We start from the raw sequence: 12237 nt of genomic DNA on the forward strand, positions 1-12237 counted from the left end.
TGACCATTCCACAAAACCTAGTGTCAATCATGTTGGATGAGATGGCCTATTTCACAAGCTTTTTCCCTTATGGCAACTGGAATCCCCTCCAAAATTGCCTTTCCAAAAATATATTCGTAAGAGAAAGAATTCAAGTTTAGTGCTCTTTTTTGCACACAAACTAACCCTCTGAAATGGCTCAAGTGAAAGACTCCATTGGTGTGAGAATGATGGTGAACAAGGCAGCAGTGTTTTGTTTCATGGTCCAGTGAGCCCCTGCTCTAATCTGGGTTATCGCCCTCTAATCAGATTAGCCCACTGCTGGACGGACACTTTCTCTAGCTTTAGTCTGGTTTTGTCTTCTCAGGTGACATTCCTACTGTATATCGTTGGAAGAGGAATACTGAGAGTTCGTAGACAATGGCAGATCAGCATGAGATGGACGCAACTTTTCCTGCTGTTGGAACATACCCGCGGAAAATACTAAACTATATGGAAGGTTTCTTGGTCTCCAAGGTAGCACACATTTCCAGACAAGAGTCTTATAACTACACCGTGGGTTCTCTTCACGGTACAAAAAAAAATTCTAACAGTTTTACCTGTAGTTAACTCAATGGCTGCCATTGACTGTGATGGACATCTTGTTCATGTTAACTCTGAGTGTTGGCAGTTTTCATTCACTGCCAGAATTCCTAGTTAAAAATGGATTGGATGTCTATTGCTGTCAATGGCAGCCAGGTTGTTGTTCTTGTTGGCACAAGTCCTACTCCTTCATTGGTGATCTGACCAGCATGAAACTTGAATTTATTAATCCTCGAGTCCAATTGTGGATATTTTTGTATCGGCTGATTAATTAATTGTGGGATTATAGTTAGAAATTGGCGAATAGAGGGCAGCCTTCTGTAGGTCAGGAATTTGCCAGTAGATGGCATGCGTAACTAAGTGTTTGTGAGCCCATATATGTACAGGTTATGAATATATATTGGTGCAGTGCTGCATGAGGGATCAAAAGTCAGGCATTCAGTGTTGGTTTTCGACTTGCGGCTTACATGCACATTCTCTGAACCTTTACGTAATTTTATGGGCCGTAGGGGATGAAATTGCTAATGTCCATGCAACTGTACATTGAGAAACTTTGTCCTTAAAACTGTTCCTTGCTTGTGACTGACTACATTTCAGACAACCTCCTTTATACCAATCATGGCACCCGCCTGTTCCCAATTAGCCTGTTCACCTGCGGGATGTCCAAACAGGTGTTTGATGAGCATTCCTCAGCTTTTTTTGTTTGTCACCTGTCTTTTGGTATGTGTTAAATCCATTGAATTCTAAGTTAATCATTATTTTCTAAAAACAATCAAGTCAAGTGCGTATGTTTGGTTTCAATATTGGTAGGGACGATATAACAGCATAACCTGCATGTAGGCTTTGCAGGGGATGGGACATTATTAAGACCAAACAGATTGGGTGAACGGGGCTCCGGGCTACATTTCTCACCAATATGAACCTAATTAATTGGTAGCATAAATGATTAATGCTAAATAAATCTGTTGATTTATACTAACTTTCACACTGCAAATTTATAACTTTATCTGATATTTTTTCTTCAATCCAGTTGAAAAATTGTCTCTATTTTGTTTTAAATGTCAAAGGCTTTGTTAACAGATTAATGTGTCAGACTCCTACACTTTAAGTCAGGGGTGTCCAAACTTTTTGCAAAGGGGGCCAGATTTGGTTTGGCAAAAATGTGGGGGGGCGACCTTGGCTGACATCCTTTACATAGAACAATATATTTAAGCAAATTTTAGCCAGCCATTCTGTGTGTCACATTTGCTTTCTTTATTTCTTTTTAATTAATAATTTCAACAATCTCGCAACTAGCCTTTGTGGCGGTCTCTTTCGACTCTCGGGCTCCTGCGAAATACTGCTGCTGTGAAATTAAACTAGCTTCAAGTTGCTTCAATTTCTCGCTACGTATTATATCTTCCCTGTAATCTTGTCGTATATGTCAGCGTGTCTTGTTTGGTAATATCGCCTCACATTGAACTCTTTAAAAACAGCAACTGTCTCTTTGCAAATGAGGCAGACACAGTTGTTGCGTATTTTAGTGAAGAAATAGTCCAATTTCCACCTATCCTTGAAGCGTCGGCCGTCGCAGTCAACTTTCTTTTTTTTGTTGTTGTTGATTTTCGCTATTTTAGAAAATTGGGAGTAAAGGGTCACACGGGGTAATGTTGCTTAGAGTGCTGTTGCCTTTTAGTGGGTAAATGAGGAGCAGCATTTAGTGTGTAAGCTACTACATATGCTGATAGCAGTACTGCTGACCAATTTATTAAGTCTGTGTGCGGGCCAGACGTTATTGATTTTAAGACAGAGGTAGGGGGCCGGATGAAATTTGACCATGGGCCGCATTTGGCCCCCGGGCCGGACTTTGGACATGTCTGCTTTAAGTAAATATTACTATTTGTTCTTATTAAGCTCATACATCTAAAAGTCGGTCATTTTTCACCTAAATCAAGAAAAATGCTTTCAAATAATGTTGTTGTCTTTTAAAAAAAAAAAAATCTTTAAACAATATCTATTCTTGAATTAAGAACATTTCTGATAGTTTTTTTTAAAGATTAAATATAGAAATATATATAAAAATATCTTTTTGCTTAAAATAAGTCTCTTAAGCTACTTTTCAGCTAGCTATTTTTCTTATTGTAAGAGATTTAAGTAAAATTTACTTGATCACTGGCAGATAACTTATTTCTAGTAGAATTACACTGAAAAGAAGGGAATTTAAGTTTTGTTTTTTTGTTTTTTCAAGTTTTAGTTTTTGCAGTGCATATGTATTGGTTCAGGTGATTCACCGTTCAGTTCAAACCTTTGTATTAAAAAACGACTAAAGAAACATTTTGAAAACTTTCAGAATACATGTCCGGATTTTATTAGCGAATTTAAACTGCATTATTTGAACACTAATTATATTAACTTACACAAGAAATACAAACTTGTCAATCATCTCTTAAGAATCCAGGGGGAAAAAAACATTTGTCTTAATAACACTCAAAATTGTCTGTCTAAATAAATTAAATATAACAAAAAACTTCGTAGTCAGAGAATAACAAAAATAAACAAAAATGGAGCCGTCCTTCAGGTAAAACACTACTGCTTTTGTCCACAAGCAGAGCCTAACTCAACAAAAAAATGAAAGCTCCTTTGGGCTGCTTTAAGTAAGACCACGTAAACAAAATAAAAATGAAAACTGGGGAAAAGGGGGTAAACCTTGAGTCACTACATTTCTTATAGGTTAATTAACGTTAACTGTAGAAAACTTCCAGGAGGCTATTTCTCTCAAAGCAGCTTCCTCCTAGAGTTCGAGAAATTCGCACTGATTAATGTTATGCTAACTCTGAAGAAGGTCGGACTTTCAGTAGTAAAATATGTGTGTGCTCCCCACCCCCACACACTGACGTTTTTATATTACTTATAGTGGCTGCTGCTGGTGGAATAAAACTAATATCCCTCGTTTTCGAAGAGGGCGGAGGAGGCGCCATATTGTATTTGGGGGTTGAGGGAGGCGGCGTATTGTATGACTATTATTCCAGTCATCAGCCAATCAAAAGTGTGTTTTAGGGGAAAAAATGGACTGGCACATTCAGCAAGTGAAAAAGAGTCAATGTACTGTAAGTCTGAACATAATTAAAGTACTGTACTGTAATTCACTTAATAATGGTAGGGTCTATTACTAGTATATCCTGGACCTTACAACATATGGGAAGACAATCTAAATTACCTACAGTATATAACTGAAGTCATTATACAATGCAAATAAGGTTTAAAAGTTGGTGGTGTTATGTCTCTACCATCCTTATGCAAACCTACACCCTTGAATCAAGTCTATCAGTTTGAACACTAAACATTTTGTAGTGTATTATTATAAGTTGAACATGATTAGCAAATTATTGTCTTCCGTTTTCATTTGTTTAACACAGCGTTCCAAATTCATTGAAATTGAGGGTTGCAATACATGTTAAAAAAAATCTACATATTCAGTCCTTTTTAATTGAAAAATAAAATACTGCATTTGGGAATAATATATGGAAACAGGGCTGAATGACTTTTGATTTCACGACGCTTTATTTCTGTGAGCACAAAATAGTTTCAGTTATTTTTTTTTATTTTATTCTTTTAGCGGTAAGTGATTTTGTTGGTTTTCGGTACTGATAGTAACCTAAGCCCAAGAGTGAAGTAGAGCCAATAGGTATTTATTTGGTGGATTCTATTTTACTGTCAATAGGTCTCGGTGTAATTACTGACCATGTTTCTTTCCCACATTAATGAATCATACATGTTCTCCTCCGGGCAGACTCTGTTCACAGCATGTGAGCTCGGCGTGTTCGACGTGCTATTGGGTGCAGGGCGCCCTCTGTCTGCAGAGGAAATCAGCCAGGCCGTAGGTGCCAACTTGGATGGCATCGAAAGGCTGTTGGCAGCTTGTAGTGGCCTTCAGCTACTTCAGACGCACAAGCAAAATGGACAAGGTGAGGTGACCTAACAATAGGGTTAAAAGATAGTTGTGTTAAGTGATATTGTTCATTGCATTTGAAAAATTCTTAATCCCAGTAAGAATTTGATGTCACCAATGATCTGTGAGTTTACAAAAAAAGTTAAACGTTACCCAGACATAGGGAGAAAACGGTTCATGGGGAGACCTTGTCAGCGGGAAGTTCTTGGGTGTTTGTAAAGTGTGTGCTATGACGTTGTCTCATTGCAGAAGCTTGTACTACAACCATTCTTCAATGACACCAAGCTTTACTATTTTGTAATTAGACAAAAATAAATTATTCACTCGCTTGACACTTCTGCTTCAGCGGGGTTCCGTGCGCGCATAGAGGCACATTTCAGCCAGGAGGCCAGATTTTGCTAAGACTTCCTAGTTCCAAAGTGCTAATATATTACTTATTTCTACTTAAATAAAACGTTCACTCCGTTATCGCCAGCGCACTCACGCAGTTAAGTCTAGAGGTCATCATCGCATTACAAACATCCAGGAGCGACACACAGGAAAAAGAAATTAGAGAAATTCAATCGAGAACCAGGCAAGGAGGCCAAGTTTTCCCGGCGAGCAAGCCCAGCAATGTGCCTCTCGACCAGCTAGACGGTAAATATGGGCAAGGAGGCCGACTTTTGCCAGTGAACAAACCGTGTAAAGTCACTCTCGGGCGGCTAGACAACAAACGGCGGTGTGGGGGGGTTGTGAAAAAATAGACAGCAACTGGTAGTGTGACAAAATTATTGTACTAAACCAAAGAAAATGCACATGTATATACATACGTATATTAAAAACCAACACTGCATACTTTTTTAAAACCCAATATAAAGTATTTTTATTAACGAGACTCGCTATGTGCAAGCACGTTAGCGAAACCTCAATGACTTAAAATAGATGCACCTTCTTTGCTGTGTTTTCAGAGCGCTTTCAAAACGGTATGTTTTCTGAAGCTACTTCCTGGAAGATGGATTCACATACGTATCTAACCAATCCTGTGATTAATTTGGTGTTTGAAGTCACACTGGTATCAATTTCAAAACCTACTGTTTGCAGAAAGAGTTTACTTCTAAAAGTGATTGCAATAAAAAAAAAAAACAGATTACACACTTCGACCAGGGCATGCTCCCATTTCGATCTTTTGCATGAAACAGTTTAAAATATTGGAAAATGACTTTAGTGCCTTTAAATACTTTTCACATGTAAAAAATAGCTTTGTGTATCGATTTGTGGGTAAAAATAGTGATACAAATCGAATCGTGAATTTTTGTATGGTTACAGCCCTAGTATTTAGTCATACCTTAGTCCTGACACTCCATTCCTTTGTGCTCTGATGTTCCCCACATCAATTCTCTCTTCGTGAAAGATGAAATTGTTTTTCGACACCTGCAGGAACTCATTTGCAGTCATCCCTTTTCTCCTCCTGTCTTTTTGTTTAGTGTCTTACAGTAATACAGAGCAGGCCAGACTGTACCTGACCCGCTCTGGTCCTGCAACTCTCTACCACTCCATTCAATACAGTTCCAGAACCATTTACCTCTGCTGGCACTACTTGACTGATGCTGTCAGGTCAGTCTATATAGAGCAGGGGTGTCCAAACGTTTTTCTCTGAGGGTCACTTTCAGAAAAATTAAAGTATACAAGAGACAGCTTGAAATCCTTCTACTTTCATTTGTTATACAGAGGATCGGAATCAGGTTAAAAAAAAAGGTGGTGGGGTTAGTATGTATTTATCCTTAAGAATTTGGGCTGCAGCTATCGATTATTTCAGTTTTCGATTAATCTATCGAATAGTTAGTTCGAATAATTGCGTAATAGGATTGCAAACATTTAATGCCTTCCAGAATAATTTTTAGGTGATTTAAAAATTAAAGAAACAAGTATCGATGTTTGCAATATATTTGGTCTGCTAAGATTGCACTTTCAAAAGAACATTAATTGTGAATACAAAATAAAATTCCTTGAGTGTTTCTTCAAACTATGCAGAATTGCATTTCATTTTACAAGAGCAATAAATGCATTTAAAACTAAATTAAAATACCCGAGCTTAGCCCCAAGCGGTATTAAAAAAAAAAAAAAAATAAAAAAAATAAAATGTAAGTGCAACATAAGAATTTGCATCGCAAAAATCCGCTAGATTAAATGCTGTAGAATGCAATTTATTATTTTATTTTATTTTTTAACATATTAATTTTTTTTTTTAAACAAAGCGCTTAACAAATTGTTTAAACACATACTCCCACAAAAGTCTGCTAAATAAACTACAGCCTTTTGTTGGTCCTAACAGGGAGCAGCTGGATTTAGCCATTATAGATGAGCTATGTCATCCTGACTGTTGCCACTCGAGGGCAGTGTATCCACCCAAATCAATAAAAGTAAATGCAACACTTTCAAAACAAATCATTACAATGGCACTTTAATTAAATGAATCCTCGAAGCAGCAAAATTTGATTTGAAGTTTTTTTTCATATTGAATTACTCGAGTTAATCGATTAATCGTTGAAGCACTATTAAGAATTAACTCAATGGCTGCTGTTGACGACATCAGATGCTTTCAGCGCTCCCAGCCAAATGGATTGGATGTCTACCGCCGTCAATGGCAGTAAAAAATGATCACTCAGTGCCAGCCTACTCAGTTGAAATGAATTGGATGTCTCAAACTGTCAATAGCAGTGCATGATTTAAGAGATGCAAGCGACAAAATAATCCAGAGGTATAGAATATTACAAAATATATATACAGTATATACTGTTTTTACACTACTGAAACAAATTTTGCTGAACAAAGAAAATATCCAGCAACAGCAAAAAAGTCAATCAAATCATAACCAAGATGACTTTATTTATGACATGAAATATTTTTTAAAAAATATAAATTTATTTATTTATTTTAATAGTTTAAAAAAATACTACAATTCTAAACGGTGCTCTACATTGATTTCAACTTGTCAGGTTTTTACCCCTTGACTAATGGAAGGGCACTGTTAAAGTGACTTGTACCATCTAGTGTTAAAACTGAGAAGTACATAGAATGTGGCTGAATTTAATCTACCTGTGCAGTCCATAGTCAATGAATTTTGTGCGGGCCAATAAAAACTGGGCTGCGAGCCACAGTTTGGACACCCCTGATATAGAGGTTTTACACCTAGAGGCATTGAAGTCATCAAATATTTTAATGATGTGGAATGGTTGTCAAGATGTTGGCATATCTGCTTCAAATCTTGAAGTTGTGGGTCGAGGTCTAGACTCAGGCCTTCCTAGAATGCTTGTTTTTTTTCTTTGTGTGTACTAGGGCCTCATCTGACTTTACAAATGTAAAATACAAGTACAAGCGGTCCAAAATATGAACATTATGTGTTTTGTATGTCATAGGGAAGGAAGAAGTCAATATGAGAAAGCCTTCGGTGTAAGCTCCAAAGATTTGTTTCAGGCTCTTTACAGGTAAGAATCTCCAACTTCTCAAGAACTGGTGTTCAAACAGTACTGCGTGTTCTGTGCTTAAGTCTTAATGTTGAATACAATCTGAATAATACACAGCTTTAAAAAATGATTTGAAGAATATTGTTCAAAAAACACAAAAGCCTTGTGTGCCTGCTTGTGAAAACATTCAAGCTGTTCAGACAGTGTCCAAACTTTAATCGTTATATGCACTTGTTATGCAAGAATTACCCCATATTTCAATAGAATGGTCTTTGGCGCATTTGTATGCTACTCATCGTTGCGCTTTATCCATTGATTACACTATTGCTATGTTGTAGTTGTTTCCTAATGTCATCACGCAGAGCATCTGATTATCCCGCAGAAATGGTACCATTTATGAAGATGAACACCATCTGAGAATATTCCAAATACCATACGCGCACTACCAATGTGATCTATCGTCAGAAAGATGAATTTGTTATTCACCCCCTAATTGATCAAAAAACTAAATATCAACACCTGCTCACAATAGCGCAATGAGGAGCCGCAGTTGTTTGTCTCTGCTGATTTCCCCCGAGAATACTGGGGGGAAATTAGCGCAGGAAACAAGCACGGAAGTCATTGAGGGCTTTCTAGAAGCAGCAACAGAATGATTCAAAGCTGGCTGCATGACTCAGACACTTGTTTACTCCTTGCCATTTAACCAGCCGCATAATGCACCTGAATAATTTACAGCCAAGTCTGGAATATGGCGCGAATTCTAACACTGGGGGGAAAAAAAAGACCTTGAGACAAGACTATAGACAAAGCACAAATTTAGATGCGGTTTGGAGATTCAGAGCATGTACAAGATTGCATAATTAGAAATTTAAAGCAGGGTAAATGCCCTTCTCCTATTTGCATCACTTAGATGTGTTTTCTTAAATGGTCAGATGATTTTCAACCTCTCAGCGCTCAGCAAGTCCTTTCAAGGGCAAATATGTCGATCTCCATATGGATCCCAGGCAGAAACGGAGAGGTTCTGTTGCCTTGTTTGCTTTATTTTTATTTTTTGTATCTTCTTGTGGAGTTTGCTACTGTAGTACCTTTCAAGGTACGGTAGTGTCATTTTTGTTTACAGTGTTTATTTTCAATTTTTGGCATTTCTGAAACAAGATTTATATTTCATGGTTAAAATTCCAGCCATTTTATCACCTCAACAACAAATTTGCTGTGCAATATTCCAATTTGCAAGTTTGCCGAAACACACCTATTTTTTAAAATTTTGTACCCAAGCCTAAACTTTTTCCAATATAAAAGTATGGCTGCCGCCAGTGGTGTTACCAGGATGCCAGGTGTGGGTGGGCATTAGTCTTACCTGGGTGGGCCAAAAAAAAAAAAAAAAAAAAAAAGCTACAATGCTCAAGTAGGTCGAAATCCAGCATAGGGCTACTGCACCTTAAAACATGTTTTGTTTTCTCCTTGAGATAACTGTTGTTGTGATTTGGTCTAAACAAATAAAAGTTGATTTTATTTTATTTGACTTAGAACACATCCATAACGGAACAGTATGGACATGGTGGCAATGTTTTTTTAGGTAACCTATTGTGGTTCCTCGATTTTATTATTATTATAGTTATTCTTTGTTCAGCAGCCCCTTTGAGCTCAATTTGACCCCCTTAAAATGCTTCAAAATGCAACATAATCGGCAGGCAGGTCAAGACAGGTGCAATCTTTGATACCGCGTAAAGACAAATTCCAAATACACTATGTAGCGCCCCCTAGCAGTCATTATTTGTCCCGCCGATGCTTTGAGCCCACTTTGACCCCCTCAGAATGCTTCAAAACTCACCAAACTCAACAGCCAGGTGAACACTGGGTGAAAACTTTCATAAAATGTAAAAAAAATAAATAAATAAAAAAATACAAATATGCATAAATGTGTGTGGCGCCCCCTAGGAACAAAACCAACATTTCACTTCATTTCATTTTTTTTTTAAGTGAAAGAGGAGGTAACAACGCAAAGGTTAAAACTTAGAACACATCAGTACTATATTAACGGCATACCATACGCGGTGCCCAGACTGCCGTTAGTACTACATCAAGTTTTCTGCCCCCCCCCCCGGTAATGCCCCTGGCTGCCGCACTTTTCTCTAGCATCTTCACAGAACTGCTCGCTTCTCCAAAACTTATAGCGCACACAAATATTTTCAGTACTTTAAAAAAAAATTGGAATACATTGAATTTCATTGTTATTATATTCAGACATAGAAGCCTATGGAAAATAAATTACAAAATCAATGCAAGCATACATAGTCAATGTGTTTTTTTCCTCAAAAGAAAGTAAATATTCTTCTGTAATTTCTTCCTGACTGTATTGTAAAAGTTTTCATAAGTGTAGGGCCTGCTTTGTTTTCTGTCTTCTGTCCTGTTGGACCAAAATTCTCTTGCTGGGGATTAAATCTGGACAATATTATAAACATTAATTGTCTTTTATTTAAAGAAAAAAAGAATTGGATCATCCAGACCCACCCTACATATCAGAAAGTGGTAGTGTACCAAGAGTAGAGATGTCCTGATCCGATCACGTGATCGGAAATCAAGCTGATCGTGCCATTTTTCAACAGAATCGAGTGAAAAGGATCGGGTTTTTAATTTAAAAAATATATTTATATTAGGGCTGTCAAAACGATCGCGTTAACGGGCGTTAATTAATTTTTTAAATTAATCACGTTAAAATATTTGACGCAATTAACGCAGATGCCCCGCTCATACACATTTAAATGACGGTACAGTGAAACGCTCACTTGTTAATTGTGTTTTGTGGAGTATTGCCGCCCTCTGCTGGCGCTTGGGTGCGACTGATTTTATAGGCTTCAGCACCCATGAGCATTGTGTAGGTAATTATTGACATCAACAATGGCGGGCTACTAGTTTATTTTTTGATTGAAAATTTTTACAAATTTTATTAAAACGAAAACATTAAGAGGGGTTTTAATATAAAATTTTCTATTAATTTTAATAAATTTCTACATTTTTCTTTTAAGAACTACAAGTCTTTCTATCCATGGATCGCTTTAACAGAATGTTAATAATGTTAATGCCATCTTGTTGATTTATTGTTATAATAAACAAATACAGTCCTTATGTACCGTATGTTGAATGTATATATCCATCTTGTGTCTTATCTTTCCATTCCAACAATAATTTACAGAAAAATATGGCATATTTTATAGATGGTTTGAATTGCGATGAATTGCTATTAATTAATTTTTCAGCTGTAATTAACTCGATTAAAAATTTTAATCGTTTGACAGCCCTAATTTATATTTTCCTGCTTCATGCTTGTACAGCCTCTCACTCTCCCTCCTGCTGCTTTTGTTGGACAGCAGTGTAGCTGAAGTTTGCTACTTAAAGTTAATGATGATTGACAGGTTTTCTAGCTTTGATCTGGTGAGTGAAGGCTATGTAGCTCTACGATGAAAGCCGCAAATATGTTAATCATCATTAAGTCAATCTTCAAAGAGTGAGTGAATTTGAGTGGACTCATATGAATTATATGAATTTTATGGAGAGTGATTAAAAGTATGGCGTTAAAGCTGATGCAATGAAAAATGTGGTGCACCTTAAGAAAAAAATTAGGTGCATCAGTGCAACCAATGCAAAAAGTAAAGTCTGAGTTATGCTTCTGTGGCAGAACGCCGCCGCCAAGGCAGACCCGATTTACGACCCTTCACCGTAGCCTGATATGCATCTCCACAATTTTCTGACTAGTCGACGCATCAACGCATGGTGACGTGGCGCAAATGGACTGTGATTGGTCCGCTCAGACTGTTGTATCCGGTTCAGCGCGAAATCACCGCCATTTTCAAACATTGTTTTGCTACATGCAAAAATGGACCAAGCTGATGAGAGTATCATCGAAGAGCAAGTACAACAACTTCTACAATGTCTCGTCAAGACATTATAAAGATTGTCAAATGGCAAGTTCAACAATTGCATTAAAAAATGTGGGTGTTCGGTAGCGAATGGCTACCGGAAGCAGTGACACAGTCGGCCAAAAAATACCAGCTTTTTATCACTTAAGGTCGTAATTTTGGTTGGTTCACTTCATTATTTATTGTGTACATATGTTTGCTGTGAGTCTGTGACTTAGTATTTACATTTCACACTCTAAGTATATGAAGACTAAAGCACAGGTTTGATGTCAAAAGAGTTGTTTTGATGTTTAATTTTCAACAAGTGTTCACATACTTGATACATCATCACTGATTGAGAGTGCCGCGGTGCTTTTATTATGACGGAAGAGTGGAAGAAGAATGGGAG

At 37.2% G+C, this 12237-nt stretch overlaps 1 protein-coding gene across 1 annotated transcript in view; it reads left to right on the plus strand.

The window, feature by feature from the left end:
* Nucleotides 1–312: 312 nt before the first annotated feature.
* The window catches only part of asmt (acetylserotonin O-methyltransferase), a 36602-nt gene continuing 24677 nt past the window's right edge, over nucleotides 313–12237 (plus strand). The window contains exons 1-4 of the mRNA XM_057853226.1: nucleotides 313–495; nucleotides 4331–4505; nucleotides 5953–6082; nucleotides 7885–7953. Of these exons, the coding sequence (XP_057709209.1) occupies nucleotides 400–495; nucleotides 4331–4505; nucleotides 5953–6082; nucleotides 7885–7953 (470 nt within the window). The 5' untranslated portion in view covers nucleotides 313–399. The remainder of the gene's footprint in view (nucleotides 496–4330; nucleotides 4506–5952; nucleotides 6083–7884; nucleotides 7954–12237) is intronic.

This window comes from Corythoichthys intestinalis, chromosome 12 (assembly GCF_030265065.1).
Source record: "Corythoichthys intestinalis isolate RoL2023-P3 chromosome 12, ASM3026506v1, whole genome shotgun sequence".
NCBI classification, from domain to species: Eukaryota; Metazoa; Chordata; class Actinopteri; order Syngnathiformes; family Syngnathidae; genus Corythoichthys; species Corythoichthys intestinalis.